The sequence below is a fragment of the Oncorhynchus masou genome, chromosome 17 (genome assembly GCF_036934945.1).
Source record: "Oncorhynchus masou masou isolate Uvic2021 chromosome 17, UVic_Omas_1.1, whole genome shotgun sequence".
Lineage (NCBI taxonomy): Eukaryota > Metazoa > Chordata > Actinopteri > Salmoniformes > Salmonidae > Oncorhynchus > Oncorhynchus masou.
Window position 1 is genome coordinate 31,547,973 of NC_088228.1, and position 19,191 is coordinate 31,567,163.

The 19,191-nt window shown below is 42.8% G+C and overlaps 1 protein-coding gene across 1 annotated transcript; it reads left to right on the top strand.

Annotated features, from left to right (window-relative positions):
* Positions 1 to 12,974: 12,974 nt before the first annotated feature.
* Positions 12,975 to 17,598, top strand: LOC135558254 (myosin light chain 1, cardiac muscle-like). The gene is made up of 5 exons (XM_064991976.1): positions 12,975 to 13,114; positions 15,635 to 15,662; positions 16,359 to 16,508; positions 16,782 to 16,955; positions 17,162 to 17,598. The coding sequence occupies exons 1-5, from the start codon at positions 13,019 to 13,021 to the stop codon at positions 17,242 to 17,244; spliced, it is 531 nt and encodes a 176-aa protein (XP_064848048.1). The 5' UTR covers positions 12,975 to 13,018; the 3' UTR covers positions 17,245 to 17,598.
* Positions 17,599 to 19,191: the final 1,593 nt, after the last annotated feature.

Genomic DNA, 19,191 nt, shown 5'->3' on the forward strand with positions numbered 1-19,191 from the left:
ATTTAACACCATAGTACCCTCCAAGCTCGTCATCAAGCTCGAGACCCCGGGTCTCGACCCCGCCCTGTGCAACTGGGTACTGGACTTCCTGACGGGCCGCCCCCAGGTGGTGAGGGTAGGCAACAACATCTCCACCCAGCTGATCCTCAACACTGGGGCCCCACAAGGGTGCGTTCTGAGCCCTCTCCTGTATTCCCTGTTCACCCACGACTGCGCGGCCACGCACGCCTCCAACTCAATCATCAAGTTTGCGGACAACACAACAGTGGTAGGCTTGATTACCAACAACGACGAGACGGCCTACAGGGAGGAGGTGAGGGCTCTCGGAGTGTGGTGTCAGGAAAATAACCTCACACTCAACGTCAACAAAACTAAGGAGATGATTGTGGACTTCAGGAAACAGCAGAGGGAACACCCCCTATCACAGACAAACTGAATTGGTCCACTCACACAGACAGCATCGTGAAGAAGGCACAGCAGAGACTCTTCAACCTCAGGAGGCACTCACAAACTTCTACAGATGGACAATCGAGAGCATCCTGGCGGGCTGTATCACCGCCTGGTACGGCAACTGCTCCGCCCACAACCGTAAGGCTCTCCAGAGGGTAGTGAGGACTGCACAATGCATCACCGTGGGCAAACTACCTGCCCTCGAGGACACCTACACCACCCGATGTTACAGGAAGGCCATAAAGATGATCAAGGACAACAACCACCCGAGCCACTGCCTGTTCACCCCGCTATCATCCAGAAGGCGAGGTCAGTACAGGTGCATCAAAGCTGGGACCGAGAGACAGAAAAACAGCTTCTATCTCAAGGCCATCAGACTGTTAAACAGCAACCACTAACATTGAGTGGCTTCTGCCAACACACTGACTCAACTCCAGCCACTTTAATAATGGGAATTGATGGGAAATTATGTAAAATATATCACTAGCCACTTTAAACAATGCTACCTAATATAATGTTTACATACCCTACATTATTAATCTCATAAGTATACGTATATACTGTACTCTATATCATCTACTGCATCCTTATGTAATACATGTATCACTAGCCACTTTAACTATGCCACTTTGTTTACATACTCATCTCATATGTATATACTGTACTCAATACCATCTACTGTATCTTGCCTATGCTGCTCTGTACCATCACTCATTCATATATCTTTATTTACATATTCTTTATCCCCTTACACTGTGTATAAGAAATTAGTTTTGGAGTTGTTAGTTAGATTACTTGTTGGTTATTACTGCATTGTTGGAACTAGAAGCACAAGCATTTCGCTACACTCGCATTAACATCTGCTAACCATGTGTATGTGACAAATAAAATTTGATTTGATTTGATATGATATGTACCTACGGGGGAAGGATGGCCAACCACACAGGAGGGTGATTTTTACTAAGGAGAAGGGGGTCGTGCTGACCGAGATGCATGCTGGCCGTTTTCGAAGTTAAGCGTATGATTGCAAAAATCAACCTACACTTCTTCTGACAGGGGATTGTCAACGAGGTGGAAAGCTGGGCATATGTAAACCTTTTGTTTATAAATCACATTCTATTATATCTGAAATTATTATGATTGAAAAGAAATGTCATATCAGAGAGCACATAATGTTTCAATTTGTCATACTGGCCACACAATATGTGAGACACACAGATTAACCAAAAACACGAGCACTGCAAACATTCAGAACAAATAGAGCAGTATTTCCTGGACTTTTCCGCCTCCCTCTTCAAGTCCCACTTCTGAGACTCAAGGCACAAGGAGAGACCCTTAATTCTGGACACATGGAAAGTAGGGTGGATACGGAGGGTACGGGGTAACACATGACGGACAGCAGTGGAACTAAGGACTCTAGAGATGAGAAAATAACCAATGAAATGGGGAGACAGTTTGCGGGACTCTACCCGCAGGGGCAGGTCCCGAGTGGGAAGCAATAACCTCTGCCCAATACGGTAGCGGGGAGATGGGGTCCGGCGATGGTACCTGGAGTTGGTCTTGAGAATAGCCGCCCTGGCTCTTTTCCAGGTACGACGCCAGAGGCGGACAAACATCCAGTACACTGACCTCCTGCTCTTGTTCTGGGAAGTGTGGAGGCTGATACACCATGGAGCACTCGAAAGGGGAGAGTCCTGTGGCAGAACAGGGAATTGTTTTCCGGGCGTACTCCACCCAGACCAGTTGATGGCTCCAGGTAGTGGGGTTTGGTTGAGACCAGGCATCTCAAGGTGGTTTCCAGGTCTTGGTTGGCTCGCTCTGACTGACCCTTGGTTTTGAGATGGAATCCGGATGACAGGCTGGCCGATGACCCAATAAGGGTGCAGAATGCCTTTGCATAGCGCCTCGCGAGCCAGGTTCTCAATAGCCCAATGCACAGTGGCAGCAAGGCATGAGGTAGGGAGAATGGTTTCAGAGGTTGAGGGTGTGGCAGAGGAACTGTATAAGCGGGCGAGAGCATCAGGCTTCACATTTTTTACCCTGGGCGGTTGGAAATGGTGAAGTTGACTCTGGTAAACAAGAGGGCCCACAGGGCCTGTCTGGAGTTGAGGCACTTGGCTCTACGGAGATATTCCAAGTTTTTATGGTCAGTCCAGACCAAGAATGGCTGTTCTGCTCCTTTCAGCCAGTGCCTCCACTCTTCCAACGCCATCTTAACCCGCCAGGAGTTCTAGGTTGCCTATATCGTAGTTCCTCTCTGCAGGATTGAGACGATTGGACAGGAAGGCACAGGGATGAAACTTTTGGTCCTGGGCAGATCGCTGGGACAGGATGGCCCCCACTCCAACATCTGAAGCATCAACTTCCACCACAAATTTACGTGAGGGGTCTGGATGGATGAGGATGGGTGCTGTTGTGAACCGATGCTCCAGGTCCACAAAGGCTTTGTCGACAGCTGGAGACCATTTGGACCGTACCTTAGGAGAGGTAAGTGCCGAGAGGGGGCCGTCAGGGTGCTGTAATCCCGAATGAAACGGAGGTAGAAGTTAGCAAAACCAAGAAACCGTTGCAACTGCACCCTGGACGTTGGTTGAGGCCAATCCACCACTGCTTTCACTTTTCCAGGATCCATCTGAACATTGCCCTCAGCAATGACATATCCCAGAAAGGTGATGGTGGAAATCACACTTCTTGGCTTTCACAAACAATTGGTTCTCTATGAGGCGCTGAAGGAACTGTCCAACATGAAGTACATGTTCTTGGGCAGATCGGGAAAAAATGGATGTCGTGATGGTAAACAAACACAAAACGGTTTAGCATGTCCCGGAGCACATAGTTGACCAAAGCCTGGAAAACAGCGGAGGCGTTGGTGAGTCCAAACGGCTTGACATGGTACTCACAATGTCCACTGGCTGTGTTCAAAGCTGTCTTCTCCCTGTCCCCTCTCATATCCGAACCAGGTGGTAGGCATTCCGAAGGTCCAACTTGGAAAATATGGTGGCCCCCTGAGAGGTTCAAACGCAGAGGAGAGGAGAGGCAGGGGGTAACGATTTTAGTCAATGCATGGATGCAGGATCTTGTCCTTCTCCACAAAGAAAAACCCTGCATCAGTAGGAGATGCAGATGGACGGACGGCCCCTGTGGCCAGAGACTCATCTATGCACTCCTCCATAGCTTTGGTCTCTGGTCCAGACAGAGAATACAACCGACCCTGAGGAGAAGATACCTGGGAGAAGATCAATGGCACAATCATAAAGACAGTGCGGGGGAAGGGATGTAGCACGTGCCTTACTGAACACTTCCAGGAGGTCATGGTATTCAGTGGGAATAGCAGAGACTTCCACAGTCTTGCTAACATCCTGAGAAAAAAGACTTGGAGAAGGCTGTGCTGCTTGAAGGCAGAGGGAATGGCAAAATGGGCTCCAGCCCAGGATGGAGCTTGTGGTCCAGTCAATCGCAGGATTGGGCTTTTGGAGACAGGAAAATCCCAAAACAACCGGAACATGGGGAGATGCAATGAGGAGGAATTGTACGGTTTCACTGTGGTTACCAGAAAGCCATAATTGAACGGGCACAGTTCTATGGGTGACTTCCCTATAGAGTGGCCGTCCAGTGCCCTAGCATCTATGGGCACGGAGAGGCTGAGTGGGAATACCAAGCTCCGAAGCAATAGTGGCATCCATAAAACGTTCATCAGCCCCAGAGTCAATGAGCACTTGAAGAGACTTAGATTGGTCTCCCCACAGCACAAGCACAAAAAAGGGTGCGCGGGTGAGGGGAATGAAGGAACACCCAGTCTGACTCACCATAGTACTGGTACCCACTAAAGACAAGGGTTTCCTAATAGGGCAGGTAGCTATAAAATGTCCTATCCCTCCACAGTGCAGACAACAGTTACTATTCATCCTCCATGAGCATTCCCCAACTGATAACCTAGGTCTTCCCAACTGCATAGGCTCAGGAGTATCCAACAAATCCGTTGTAGATTCACGAGAGGGCTTCGGTGGCTTCGAATCCTCTCTGAAAAGTTGCTTTCGGAAACTTCCGGATTCCCTCGAAGGAGAATGAGCCATAGCGGGTGCACAAGTGTGCCCGAGACCAGACCTCCTCTCACTCTTAGGCGTCTATCAATTTGAATGGTTATGGCGATAAGGGAGTCAAGGGCCACCAGCAATTCCCAAGCAGCTAGCTCATCCTTATAATCCAGATAATCCGTGCAGAAAAGTATCGAAAAGAGACTCCGGATTCCAGGCCAACGTGCAAAAATCAACCCCTTAGTCTGTGATCCTATGGGAATTTTGATGTAAGTCAAGCAGTTTACTGGCCACTTTCCTCCCGGATACCGGAGACTCAAATACCTTTCTCACCTCTGCATAAATTCCTCCAGATGGCCACAAATGGCAGATTGTTGCTCCCAAGCTGCCGTAGCCCTTCATAAGGAACACCGATGGCTTTACCCTTATGGTTGATGAGGATCTCCTTATTAAAAATGTATGGCCAATTACTAGATGTCCATGAGTGTTTATAAAATAGGCCGACAGACTCAGGTTGTCCTGAGTCACTAAAGCTGGAGACTCTTATCTCCCTCACCAGCTTTAAGCACGAGCTGTCAGAGCAGCTCACAGATCACTGCACCTGTACATAGCCCATCTGTAAATAGCCGCTGTTCCGGAAAATTCCACCACATGGCGACTGGCTGCTTATTGCAAATGGTTAAAACATCACCAAACAGACATGGCCATTTCTCCTAAACGGAAAAGACCTCAAAGACGAAACACGGTAGGCACAGGTTTGGCCAAATGGGCTTTTATCCCAGAAACAAGATGCCATCGAGGCCTCAATGCTTTGTGAGTTAAGGCCCATTTTCTGGGATTAAAGGTCAAAAAAATGTAATAGAGCGCTAATTTGACCACTTCACATCAATGTACATGAACCTACTGTGTAAGGAAAAAAGAACCAGCCATTTATCTATCGTACGTTAAGAGAAATAATTCAATATCTATTCGGTGATGGTTAAAGAAATGTGTTTCTTTTCCAAAAGAATTATAGATCCAGTTGCGACGCGTTTAGACAAATCTGTTAAGGCGGGATTCGGAGCTCTACGTGATTTCTGTGATTTTCTGAACTCAAAAAAACACAGGCTTAGAGGCTTAGAGACACACAGATCCTGCAATTGTTTCCTGCATTCAAAGAACCGTCAGACCTAGAGCTCTGAAACTATATTTACATGTTCTGAACTTAAGTCGATAGTGCACAGTGAGTTATTTGGCTCTAGAAGGTTCGCAGGCTGAGAAACAGCCTTGTCCATTTGCAATGACCAATTCTTTTTGATCATTGCGAAAATGACGACATTTAGAAAAGTCCCAGAATCACAACACTAGGTGCATTGAAACCACCTCGCTCACAGAGGCTGATCCTAAAGTTTCTGTCCGATAGCTCATTCAGGGACGACGTAGCAACACCCGGAAAAGTTCATTTTCAGCACCAAATAAGGATGCTGCTCGGGCTCCGAATGACCTATCGAGCCGAAACTCAGGATTCGGGATTGTCTCAGCTAAGCCTACACATAATGTTAGAACTGAACCCGCAGCTATAATGTAACTACGTGTTTTAAGTTTTTATTATGGTTTAAAAAGAAGGCATTGTGAGTTTAGTATCAGTGGGTTTGGTATCAGTATGTATCAGTTTGGTGTCAGAATGATATCTTTTTGACTGATGGACGTTGACTTGATTTTTGACTTTCATCCTTTTGCAGTACATTTAAAGAGTGATGAACCATCACCAAATTGACAGGCTGAAATCAACACCAACGAGCGAAGGATGAGGAATCACTATCACTGTCCGGCCATTCCGAGTGCAACGGGCCAGTCAATTGGGCATTTCTGCAGTATATTAGAGCATGTCAATCTCGTGATGGTAAATGCCCATTGTAAGACATTGCAAATGGACAGCCGTGCACCAGGTTACCTGAACGGGTTACCAGTAGCACATTTTCTATTTTTTTGTAATGCCTTTAGGGGGGTGCAAGGGGTCCATGGCCGGGTAGGGAGTAGCTCAGAAATAAGTGAGCACTGAGAAAGAAAACCCCTGCAGGTACCAGGATTCCCCAAATATCGCTCCGGAGGCGGTAAGCAGGGTTCTCGGGGAGCCGGGATAGGCTGTACAAACTCACCACAGAGAGGGAAAAAATTACTGGGTGATTGGGGTTTTTCAGAGGTGGCAGCCAGCCTTTGAGCTAACTCCCTGATTTGTTCCATAATAGCCTTTAACCCATGGCCGTGGCGTCCATCAAGGAACTGAGCCCTTCCAAAAGGACCTGTAACAACTTGTCTCCCAATGGTGGCTCCCTGCAGGGACACAGCGTGGCGGAGCTGGTCCAAGTCTGCTGGGTCTGTCATGGCCAGTTCGCACTATCAAGGCACAAGCAGGTGGTTGGAGTCTTACAATGTTTATTAATCCAAAAAAGAGTAGGCAAGAGAATGGTCTTGTACAGCCAAAAGGTCAAAACCTGTTCAGAGTCCAATATGTATGGAAGGGCAGGCAGATTCAAGGTCAGGGCAGGCAGGATGATCAGGCAGGCAGGAAAGTAGTCCAGAGTCAGGCAGTGGTCAAAACCTGGAAGACTAGCAAAAGTGAATAGAAAAGGAGTACGGTGGAAAAAAACACGCTGGTTGACTTGACTAAACATACAAGATGAACTGGCACAGAGAGACAGGAAACACAGGGATGAATGCATTGGGGAAAATAAACGACACCTGGAGGGGGTGAAGACCATCATAGGGACAGGTGAAACAGATCAGGGTGTGACAATAGTCTTAAAAATGGCCAACTTGGTTTTCACAGCTATTTCACAAGGTGTTCATTATTGTATGTTGTAATGTATCCTTTGATGGTATTTATATGTATTTGTTCATCATTATTCATTGTATCCTAGGATCTACAATAGATACATATATATTCAGCCACAAGGGTGTACTAATGAGGAGGACTACTGAAATAATATTATTTCAGTGTAGATAAGGGAAGGCCAGGTTAAAATAAAACATTTACAGCCAGACAATCTGGTGTATGAATCAGGTGGATTTACATAAGAATGGAGTGGAAATTAGCTGACTTTGTGATCTGTAAGGTAAGTAACTTTAATGTTTCAAGCAGATTACAAGCAGATTGCCATTTCCGAAATAAAGCAACATTTAAGACATGTTTTTCATGTTGTAATGTTACCAGGGTACCCAAAAGTAGTTCGAAGTAATGCTTTCTTTTTATGAGCTAAACAAAACTTGTTTAAACAGCTAAATTGTCACGGAGATCAGCCTTGTTTGCATAGCAATGATGAAAATAACATATTTTAGGCTGTAATGATATCCAAAATTTGAATCATTAGGTCATCACACCGTTGATATAGCAACGGACACTAATAGTTCATTAAATCCCATTGTGAAGCAGAGGGGGACACTTTTTGACAGGCCCCCTTGCTGCTGCTTATGTCCAGGGCCGGTCCTGGCAATCAAGGAACCACTTTGGCTTCAATCAGAGCCCTCAACTAGAAGGATCTGAGCACAGCGAGAATAGCTGCTATGTTTCTAGGGCTCTCAGGCAAGGGTTGTGCAGGTAGTCTTTGTTTTGACGTTTAATGTAGATTAAAGTTTGTTCAAGTGATGGCATTGTAAAATTGAATAGAGCTCTTGTAAAGTTTTCTTCAGATACTTTCTACAATAATTATAATGAGTGGGTCATTTAATCACACTTTCATTTATTCAACAGCTTTCATTCATATAAAATTGTACAGCTTGTTCCTCATCTGTCACACAGAAAGTAAGTGGGTGTTGACTCCATCTCACATATTTAACTTTTTAGCCAAAGGAGGGCACTGTGGTCCCGTTTTTCCTGGTGACAGTTTGACAGTGTAGCGCTTGCCTCATAGTAGCAGGTTCATGTTCAGTGAATGTTTTTTTCTATTCAGTGCTGCTCTATGTTGTATGGTTTGAAATGCTCATAATTGCCAGACAATGTAATGTACATACCATACAATTCACTGTTGTCAGGGAGTTTAAAATGGGGATTTTTTTTAAATAAAGAAAACATTTCTGCTTCATATGTAAATCTAATCAGGAATCCTGAGGTCTAGTCCTATCACTGAATGTATAATAACCCCAGATGTGGACTTCAATGGTCAGAGAGGAATAGAGGGGAAAAGAGACTATCAGATATGATCACAGAGTTCCTGTAGAAAGCATAAACTGACTGCACAAAAGATTAGACTGACCAGGTGAATCCAGGTGAAAGCTATGATCCCTTATTGATGTCACCTGTTAAATCCTCTTCAAGCAGTGTAGATGAAGGGGAGGAGACAGGTTACAGAAAGATTGTTAAGCCTTGAGACAATTGAGACATGGATTGTGAATGTATGCAATTCAGAGGGTGAATGGGCAAGAATAAAGATGTAAGTGCCTTTGAACAGGTATGGTAGCAGGTGCCAGGCGCACGGCTTTGAGTGTGTCAGGAGGCACAGGTTTGCAGCTGTGCCTCCTGAGCGGCGCAGTGGTCTAAGGCGCGGCACCTCAGTGCTAGCTGTTTCACTAGAGATTCTGGGTTCGTGTCCAGGCTCTGTCTCAGCAGGCAGCGACCCGGGAGACCCATGGGGCGGCGCACAATTGGCCAAGCATCGTCTGGGTGAGGGGAGAGTTTGGTTAGCCGGGATGTCCTTGTCCCATTGCACACTAGCGACTCCTGTGGTGGGCCAGGTGCAGTGCACACTGACACGGTAGCCAGGGGTATGTTGTTTCCACAGACACATTGGTGCTTCCGGTTTATTTGAGCATTGTGTCAAGAAGCAGTACGGCTTGGTTGGGTTGTGTTTCGGAGGACGCACGGCTCTCGACCTTCGCCTCTCCTGTACGGGAGTTGCAGTGATGAGACAAAACTGTACCAATTGGATACCATGAAATTGGGGAGAAAAAAAGTGGAAAGAAAAAAGAACTGCAAACCTGCTGGGTGTTTCACACCCATGTGTTTCAAGAATGGTCCGCAACCCAAAGGACATCCAGCCAACTTGACACAACTGTGGGAAGCATTGGAGTCAACATGTGCCAGTATTCCTGTGGAACGCTTTCGACACCTTGCAGTCCATGCCACAACAGATTGAGGCTGTTCTAAGGGCAACGTGGGTGCAACTCAATATTAGGGAGGTGTTTTGTACAGTCAGTGTATGCCTGATAGCAACTTACTTCCAAATGTCTGATTGTCTTAGGGATGTGGACTGGAGACAATTTACAGCTCAGATGAAGCCTCCGACATATTTGCTGGGAGAATATTAGGTACAAAATTGAATGGCTGAATGGATTCTGTAGCCTTGTGTTACCATCCAACCCTTACTTTGTTAATTAAAGTAAGATTCAAAAGGATCAACACAAATCTATGTAGCCAGTGTTAGTTTCTGGTTTCTCGATCCAAAATGAGACCCTAACTTCAATTCATTTCTTAATAAAAGTACAGTAGCATGATAAGCACATTTGTTATTTTCAGATATTACAGCACACTGCTAAAAGACAATGCCTTTTAGGAAACTGTAAAGTGATCCGGTGTTAGGTAACTGTCTCTATTTAGACAACCGTTAGACCGTTGAGCTGGCCCATAATAGTTTTACGTTCTTTAAGTGACAGCATACAAGATTGCTTTCAATACTGCAGGTCTTCAGCAAATACATATTGTATATGATATACATTCATCCATGCTATGTTGTAACAATAAATCTGAATAACTTGTGAGTTCCAAAAAAACAGTCCTATAGGAGAGGCCGAGGGCAATTGGTACATTGCAATTGGAACACCTTGAATTACTCCAATCAGAAACAAGCAAATACAAATACAAGACCCCACTGACAAATAAATATACAAGGAAGTTGATAAACTCAGAAAGTAATATATGTTCAGCTTGTTGGGTTAAACCTATAATATCCCTCAGGATGTGAAATTACTTTTTGTTGTAATCCTCTATCTTTTATTTTGAAATATGCTTCTTTATTTTATTTGTTTCTCTTTCAGTAAAGGACAATACACAGAGGAGCTGAGCTTTGAACCATGAGTCAGTTGTTTCTATGAGCACTGAAAGACCAATTTGGAGGAATCATTTTTCCAGCGGTAAATGCCAACCACATAAGGACATTCATTGTCATCAACATAAAGTTCATTCTGAACATGATGCGGTTGCACATGTGAAGGTTACAAAAAGTTCACTGAAAGTTGATCAATCTTAACTATTACCATTAAATTGCCTCAGTAGGATGGCACAGTGTGACGACTATGATTCCATTATAGATGCCACCGACTAGTGTACTGCAAACTGTGCTCGTACCATCATTTCTTAGAACCTACTATCTGATTGGAGTTTTGGTTCAACATTATTCAGCAATGCATGTGTACAACATGCTACAAGCAAGGCAAATTGAATTGTCTTTAAATGTTTGTCAGCGCTATTGACCATTGTGACTCTCAATATACAAACATGTAAAACATGAGTTTCACATGAGTAAAGTTAGTTTATTTCACTTAAATAGTTCTTCAGAAAATGTGGATTTCCGGTGTAGGAAAGCTCTGATTAGCCATTTAACTATTATGCAAATTATTATTCTGTACAATAATCAACTCTCTTCCTCCCTGAGAAGAGGGCTACCCACATCCTGAACTTGGACAGAATTATAGCCTGGAGTGCAGCAGGGCAGAAACCTAATTTGAGTCTTCTGAATTTCCCTGATAAATGTGTGCTACACTCTTTTAAAAAAACATGTTACCTAGAACCTAAAATGGTTATTTGGCTGTCTCCATAGGCAAACCCTTTGAAGAAACATTTTTTTTGTTCCAGGTAAAACCTTTTTTGGTTCCATGTAGAACCCGTTACACAGAGGGTTCTACATGGAACCCAAAAGGGTTCAACCTGGAACCAAAAATGGTTATCCTATGGGGACAGCTGAATAACCCTTTTGGAAGAGTGTACCGTCGTTAATATACAGTGTACATTTCATAAATGAATGAATCTTAGTTAGTACCCTTCTCTGTTATTCCCTACTGGATTAAAGAAACGTTATTTTGTCTCATTCTCTTGTAATTGAATCCAACCAGTAAAGTCCAAACTAAGTGTATGTGTCTATACTTACTTATGACTTTAGCTTGCTAAACTAAACTGCCCCTGTTACAGCTGCACTGAAGGTTGCTTCGCTTTGCTTGGGGGTCAAATAACAATTGGCATTGTAAATCGTCTGGAGCCTTTCCAAGGTACATACCATAGTGAACAACGGGCAGGCACCAAAATAGCAATCATGACAGGACCTGAATGTTTTACCAGCTTCCCATGGGATGGACATACTGGGATGGTTGCATTAGCTGTCTCCAATGACAATCACCTGATATAATGTTCATGGGATGGCAGTTAGAGCTATGCAGGGCTTGATCCATTTATAACCTGACTGACACACTGAGTTTCCATCTGTCTCTCTATGTAGGTTGACACTCATTGACTGGCTGGGGTTCTGTTCAAGTGCAACCAGCAATGACAATACTAGAGTTCATTACATCATTTAGCAGACACTCTTATCCAGAGCGACTTACAGTAGTGAGGGCATACATTTTCATACTGGTCCCCCGTGGGAATCAAACCATGCTCTACCAACTGAGCTACATGGGACAGTTCATCATCAGTGTATAATGTTTGGCACAATAATGCAACAATTAATTATCAACGTTAAATTATGTTTCATATTCACATGTTTGTGGGTTATCACAACTGATGTTAATGAAATCAGCAGTGTTGGCCTTAAAGGGTCAATCAGCAGTTGCTGAGTTGCTGACATTTTTTTGGAGGTCCATAAACTGCCATCTGAAAAGTCCAGCCGAAGAGAAATGCCGTCAGGCCTCCTGCCCGCAGAGTGACTATTCAAATGTCTCTCCCCTCTGCCACTAACACTCTGTAAATCCCTGCAGATAGGAACATCTGTCCCATAAATATATAATAATCTCACAGACCCGCCATGCTTGCCCACACACACGTCCTCCGGTCCTGTCCTATCCTTGGGAGACAGTACTCAGTCATTAGACAATATTTAATCTGAGTGTAGAGTATTTGCAGGGTATCATCAATATTATTATGGCAGGATCATTTGAGTCGCATTCACCGTCTGTTTCTCAGTGAACACCTTCAGCTCAAATAACTGGTAGATCAAAGCACTTCAGATACAACACTGTGATGGACTATTAAACAGACCAGAACACATAAATGGACTCAATAGAAATCGCTGGATTCAAGGATGAGGATCCAGGCGGGAGAATTCTATCCAAATTGGTTTCCTAGTAGCCTTCTTGATGATATGCATCCGCAGCCTGTTGTAGGTCTTAAATAGAAGCACAAAGCATGGCCTTTTATAGTAGTCCCCCTATTGTTGGCAGCATTGCAGTCAGGGGGCGGGGGGGGGGGTGAAGAAAGAATAAAGGGTCCCAGACACACCAGGACACCTCTACCCAGTGTGTGTTAGCAGTGTCATTCCTCCTGTGTGCCCTGAGTATGGACGTACATCGCAATGGCACCCAAGAAGAAGGAAGAGCCCAAAGAAGCACCCAAACCCAAGGCCCCAGAGCCTGAGCCAGTCAAGATCCCGGAGTTTAACCCCACAGAAGTCTTGTTACAGAAGAACTCCTATTTTCACTGGTTTGCATGAAGGGAATAGGGAAAATATGATGAGCTTTGGATGTGGATTTTGGATGGGAGAAACATCAACATAACAATGTTTTTATTTGATTATTTGTTATCTTCGAACGTGTTTAAAATGATTTGTTTATTAGGGATTTATTTAAGACTAAAAAGGTGTGTTACTCATGTATTTATTAGATGCTAAAATTGTAACTGGGCTATCATACAGCACATCATTTCACTATCATTTGGGTGAGGTTCCATTCTTTTCATATTCATCAAATTGATAAGAAAAATGTAATACGCTTCATCTCAACATCAAGCCATCTTTCCACTTGAGGACACAATGGACCTTTCAAGGAGATGGTAATAACAGTTTGGTCTTCCATTGATAGTCATCTGTGTTTTTCAAGAGCATCAGAGACACCGTGTGACGTGAACAGTGCAGTGCATGCAAATAGGAGTCCTACAGTTTAGCCGTTTGGACAAGGTCCAATGCAGCCATTTTTAAGTCACTATCAAAAAATGTCTGTGTAACAATTAAGTACCTTACTAACCAAGTTACCATCCACAGTGTTTTATGTGAATGAAGTCACCGTAGATAAAAAATAATTTAAAAAAAGCTATGATGGAAACCGGTAGTTTCGGCACAATTTTGAAAATGCCGACAGGTCATTTGTTCGTTTGACATGATGTGATCTTTTTGCATAGGTAAAATGTATTATGCGAGAAGTGGTGGTGGAAAGGCTTTTATGTGCAAATATTGATATAATAACCATCATACCGAAGGAAACTTGGAGTCACGCGATGGTATAGTGTGTGGTCCTACCACTATGACTAGGGAAATCATGCAGCTTATTAGGCTACAGATTAGATACGTTATGATGAACTTCACAGGGTGGAGAAAGTACATGGTAATGAGCTTGATGCTCATTTTCAATAAATAGCGAGGGTCATATTCTGGTGACATGATGATTGATGCTTGACTGCCGTTTGACAAATTAACATATTCTTGTTCTAATCCATAATTAACTCACCATATAGACCACCCTATATCTGCGAACTGTCGGCCATTTAACGCAGCAGTTTTTGTGACAAAACTATCGGTAGAGTTGAACATATGGTACATGAAAACATAAGCAAAAAATAATATATTGTGTGCACTATTTCATCACTCACTGACTTTTCTGCAACAAGTCAGTTGCGGAAAAGGCGCATATCTTCTTCACGCGGATTTTAGAATGGTCTCATGAAGATCTGTCGCCAATTGGATGGAAACCTAGCTAGTGTGACTGTTGTCAATTAAAATGTCCAAAAAACGAATCTAAATGCTTCATAGCAAAGAGTGGTTGGACGGAGTGGGTAGGGGAAAATTGAACTAGCTGTTATTGGTATAGAGGTTTGGAGCCCTCTTTCTTATTGGTCTAGTAACTAATTTACCACCTGGTGATGTCAAAAGTCAGGCCAAAAACTCCATCCCACCAAAACAGGATGACATTTCAGGCAGTCATTTCAAACAGCTCTTACACTAAAAGGGCATTATCATAATTGTCACAATTTCACAGTACTATTCCAACCTCATATTTTGGAAATATATATAAAATCAAGTTTTTGACTTTAAAGATAAGATAATACGAGTAGCATGACAGATTGAAGAGGAACAATTATAAATAACATGACCTGCAAAATCTACATGCATTTCAAGACCTTTATACTACTATTTACATCGTCACAAGTCACAATATTTTGTACTTAAGCAACAGTAGCTTGAACTTGATGGAGCTTAAAGTTGGGAGAATATTGGCTTCCACAAGGCAAAGTTTGTTTCTTGCTGACTCTGCCTCTTCTATATAAAGTAAACATTTTCATGGTTGAGGGAACAGCTGTATTATGTTGTGAGCTTAAAACCACTCAATGTGATTTTAATGATGGCCATGCATAGGAGACCACCCAAATCAGAATGCCTTATTTGTGCATAAAAATAAGAAAGAAGTGCAAAGATAAATATATATATATTTCTAACCAAGGCCAAATATTTTAAAACATGCAAAAATGTGGGATTTGAAAATATTTTCGCACCACATACACAAGAGGAAAATTGTCAAGAGCATTTACGATGGTGAACAAGTGCAAGAGGGACGTTCCTTTCCTATCCTCATTACATGAAGGATATCAAATGGATATAAATAGGATTTTAATACAGTTTTAGGTTAGACCTTTGAAGTTTTTCAGATAACCTGAAAGGTTGGTGAAGCACAATTACATTTTCATGTCCTTCTCCTCCTATACTCCTCCATTTTCCATTCACTTTACATTTAGGTTCAGAGTGGGGGATACTACTACCATCAAGGCCAAAGAGTCATGCCTTATGTATTTGACCTCAGTTTTTTAAAAGTCATTTTCACTGTTTCTCACAACATGCAGTTAACTATGTTGTTGGCCATTTTAAATCACTACTTTGTGTCCACATCCTGAACCAAAATGTTATTTTTGTTTTTCCTTTCAGCTTGAATTCACTCCTGAGCAGATTGAGGGTAAGATTGAGATTGTAGTTACAGTTGTGACCTGGAATGGTACACTTATTATAATAGAGGTTGTTTTGGGGTTGTATTTGAGTATTTTTGAACATGAGAATACCAAGAAGTGCCTCATACAGTTGAGATGACTAATTGGAGACTGTTGGCATTTGATAGGCTGAGAGCTTGTTCTCTAGTCATTAGCAAATTAAATTGATGGTTTGTGGAAGTGTTCTGAGTGCAACCATATCAATTTACATTCATTTACAGTGGTGTGTGACAGATGACAACAATGATAACTTTTCTCCATTGACAGTATAGTGCAAGAGGTAGGTCCTCGTAGCTCAGTTGGTAGAGCACGGTGCTTAAATTGCCACGATGGTGGGATCAATTCCCAGGACCACCCACATGCAAAATGTGTTCATGCATGACTGTAAGATGCTTTGGATATAAGTGTCTGCTAAATGGCTTATATTACATACAGGAAAAAAAGTGATATTTTGAAAGCAGGAGGCAAATCCCCCTTTGATTTCCTCACCACATCAACACGTGGCGGCACACTGTTAGCATACCACAGATTGTGGCATTTCCAGCCTCTCCTCAAAGTGAGACCTGCGTGCTTTTAGGGCCCTGCCAGACACTCACTGCACTCGGAAAGCTAAGCAGAACAGATTTTAGACACACAATGATACTTTCGTGTTGCTCTCTCCACAGATTTCAAGGATGCTTTCCAGCTGTTTGACAGGACACCACTCAATGAGATGAAAATCACATACGGACAGTGTGGCGATGTGATCAGGGCACTGGGGCAGAACCCTACCAACGCTGAAATCACATACGTCCTTGGAAAGCCCAAGGCTGAGGGTAAGTCCACGCAACAATCTATGATCGGTTTTATATTTGTGTTTTTCTAAAATAAAAACATACTGCTCAGTTTGCTTCCTTCGATGTTTCATCAATAGGCTTTTAACACTTAGCTATTATTACTTTTTATATTTGAAATCGAATAGAGGTAATCATATATTTAATATGTATTCTTTTAATTCAATCTAAGTCAATGTTATACATTTCTAACCCCTGTGTTGGTGATGGTGTGAACGGTTTCAATGACATTTGATTTTGTTGTTTCATACAAAGAGATGGCGACAAAGATGCTGGACTTCGACAGCTTCCTGCCAAACCACCAACACATCTGCAAAGCCAAGGACCGCGGCACATATGAGGATTTTGTTGAGGGTCTGAGGGTATTCGACAAACTGGGCGATGGCACAGTCATGGGTGCTGAGCTCAGGCACGTCCTGGCTTCACTAGGTGAGTCCAACGCCTCAGACATCTTTAACATACACCATACAATAATACAAACAAAAATAGTTTGACCTTGCCTGGTCCCACAATGTATGCGCTGTAAGCGCATTCATTATTGGACCAGGCTAAAGTAGGCTATAAAGGTTTTAGGGCAGACTCAAGTTCAACAGTATTAGAAAAGGGAATTGAACAGTATGGTTGATTGGTTGAAGGTGAGAAGATGAAGGAGGATGAGGTTGAGCAGCTCATGACAAACCAGGAGGACGCCAACGGCTGTATAAACTACGAAGGTTAAGAAATGATACCCTCTTCTTGCTATCGTTGACTAAACATTCCAAAACATCACTTTTAAATCAATCAAGATTTCTGTATGTAACTCCCTCGTCTATTTCTCCTCTCAGATTTTGTAAAACACGTCATGGCATCTTAAAAAGGCTGCCAAGACACCCAATAGTTGAAGACAGGTGATTGTTCATCTGTTAATGGAATGTCCACACCATGTCCCTGATCCCATGTGCTCATCCCTATGTGCCCAATTGGATTACAATTCCATCAGGTGACGGGACCAATTAACTTAAACGAATTGTTCATTGTTTTCATTTGCTCCCCATCTTGTTCACTCAAATAACAAATGTGATTGTACTATTCATTTGTGGATCAAAACATGTGATTAAACATAATGATTCATTATTATAGTATTGTGCAATACTGTACTTACGAATTTTACCTATCGTAACTGATGTTCATTAGTCATATTTTCCTTGCCATGTGACAGTATACTGTATTGGGGTCTAAGGTCAATGCTGCCTCATGTAGCCTACATCCAATAGAGGGTGTCATTGGTCTAACTAATATACTTCACCAAACAATCAGCTCACAGTGATACATGAAAAGAAACTGCAAAAAAATTAAATACAGAAAAGGAACAGGGAAACTTCGTATGGAGGTCCTTCATAATCATACATCAACAATGACAATTCTTCTTACTGCATCAAGTTAAGCTTCATGAACAATCTTACGAAATCTTTATGGCGAAAAGAGATGGACTCAGTTGGACATGTGTGCTCTGACATGTAATATATTTCATTCACACACAGTCAGTAGCCATCGTAGTCTCTCTATCACATACATTCACATTCCAGGCAGGCACCATGTTCCACCTTTTCATGTCTCCATTCTTCTCTTCTTTGGTTTATCAAACCACACAACCTATGCCACCTTAATGATGCCACTTGATTTTCCTGGTTGCAGACACAAGAGGGCAGACATGTATCAAGTACTGAAAGAAAAATGACTAATAATATGTCAGAAAAACAAACAAATTGATATATTATCAGGATGGATAAGAGCTTCATTTCAAGTATGAACTGTAAAAAAATCAAGCTAGTTTATAAAAAGTAAAGAGTTTGTTTTAAATATTCCAATGTAGTGTGTGTATAAGCCTACATTATGTTAACTGGCTTCTTACCTTCCACAAATAGATTAAGCCCGTGGCCTGAAAACCAGAGACCTTTCAGCATCTGTGTTTGGTTTGTTTAACTGATTGTTCTCAGCAGGAAAACACGGCATAATCACCTGGTATTACAAATCGGATTTAAGATGATTGGATATCTGTCCTGTTACAGATCAGTAGGTCCACATCAGTCACCAGTGTCCACATGATGTCCCCCCCACCCCCCAATATTTCCACTTCAGTATACATTGTAACTTATTTACCTTTCGTGTGGATAACATCTTGCTAATTTGATTATCTGACTCCTAGGAAGAGTACTGTAGAGTGAACAGCAGTCTCTCAACTCATTGTCCTAATGTACTGTAGCTCTTCGGACATGTTGTTTTAGCCCCAGTCCCCATGGCTCAACCCCAGGAAGACCCCCTGAATGCTGCTCTCTGTAATAACTAACATTGAGTTTCATTAAGCCTGAATGACTTGATAGACACCTGCTCTGGATGGGACGTCTCCCGCCACTCGTTTCGTGGAGGTACTGTACGTTGTGAACCAAATACTGCTCTTTAGCACATATAGTACAGTGTGCTACTATGACTTTAGTCATGACGTTGGCCTGGGGAGTAGGTTTATGACAGTCATAAATACCTCTTCCCCCCTGTTTCCTCTCTCTACCCTACTGATGTGACATTTGAAAACCCCTTGGTTAACATAGAGATTCTGGGAGCTTCAGAAGGTGGGGGGGGGTGAACTATATTCTGGTAATCCGACCATATGAACATACAGTGCCTTGCG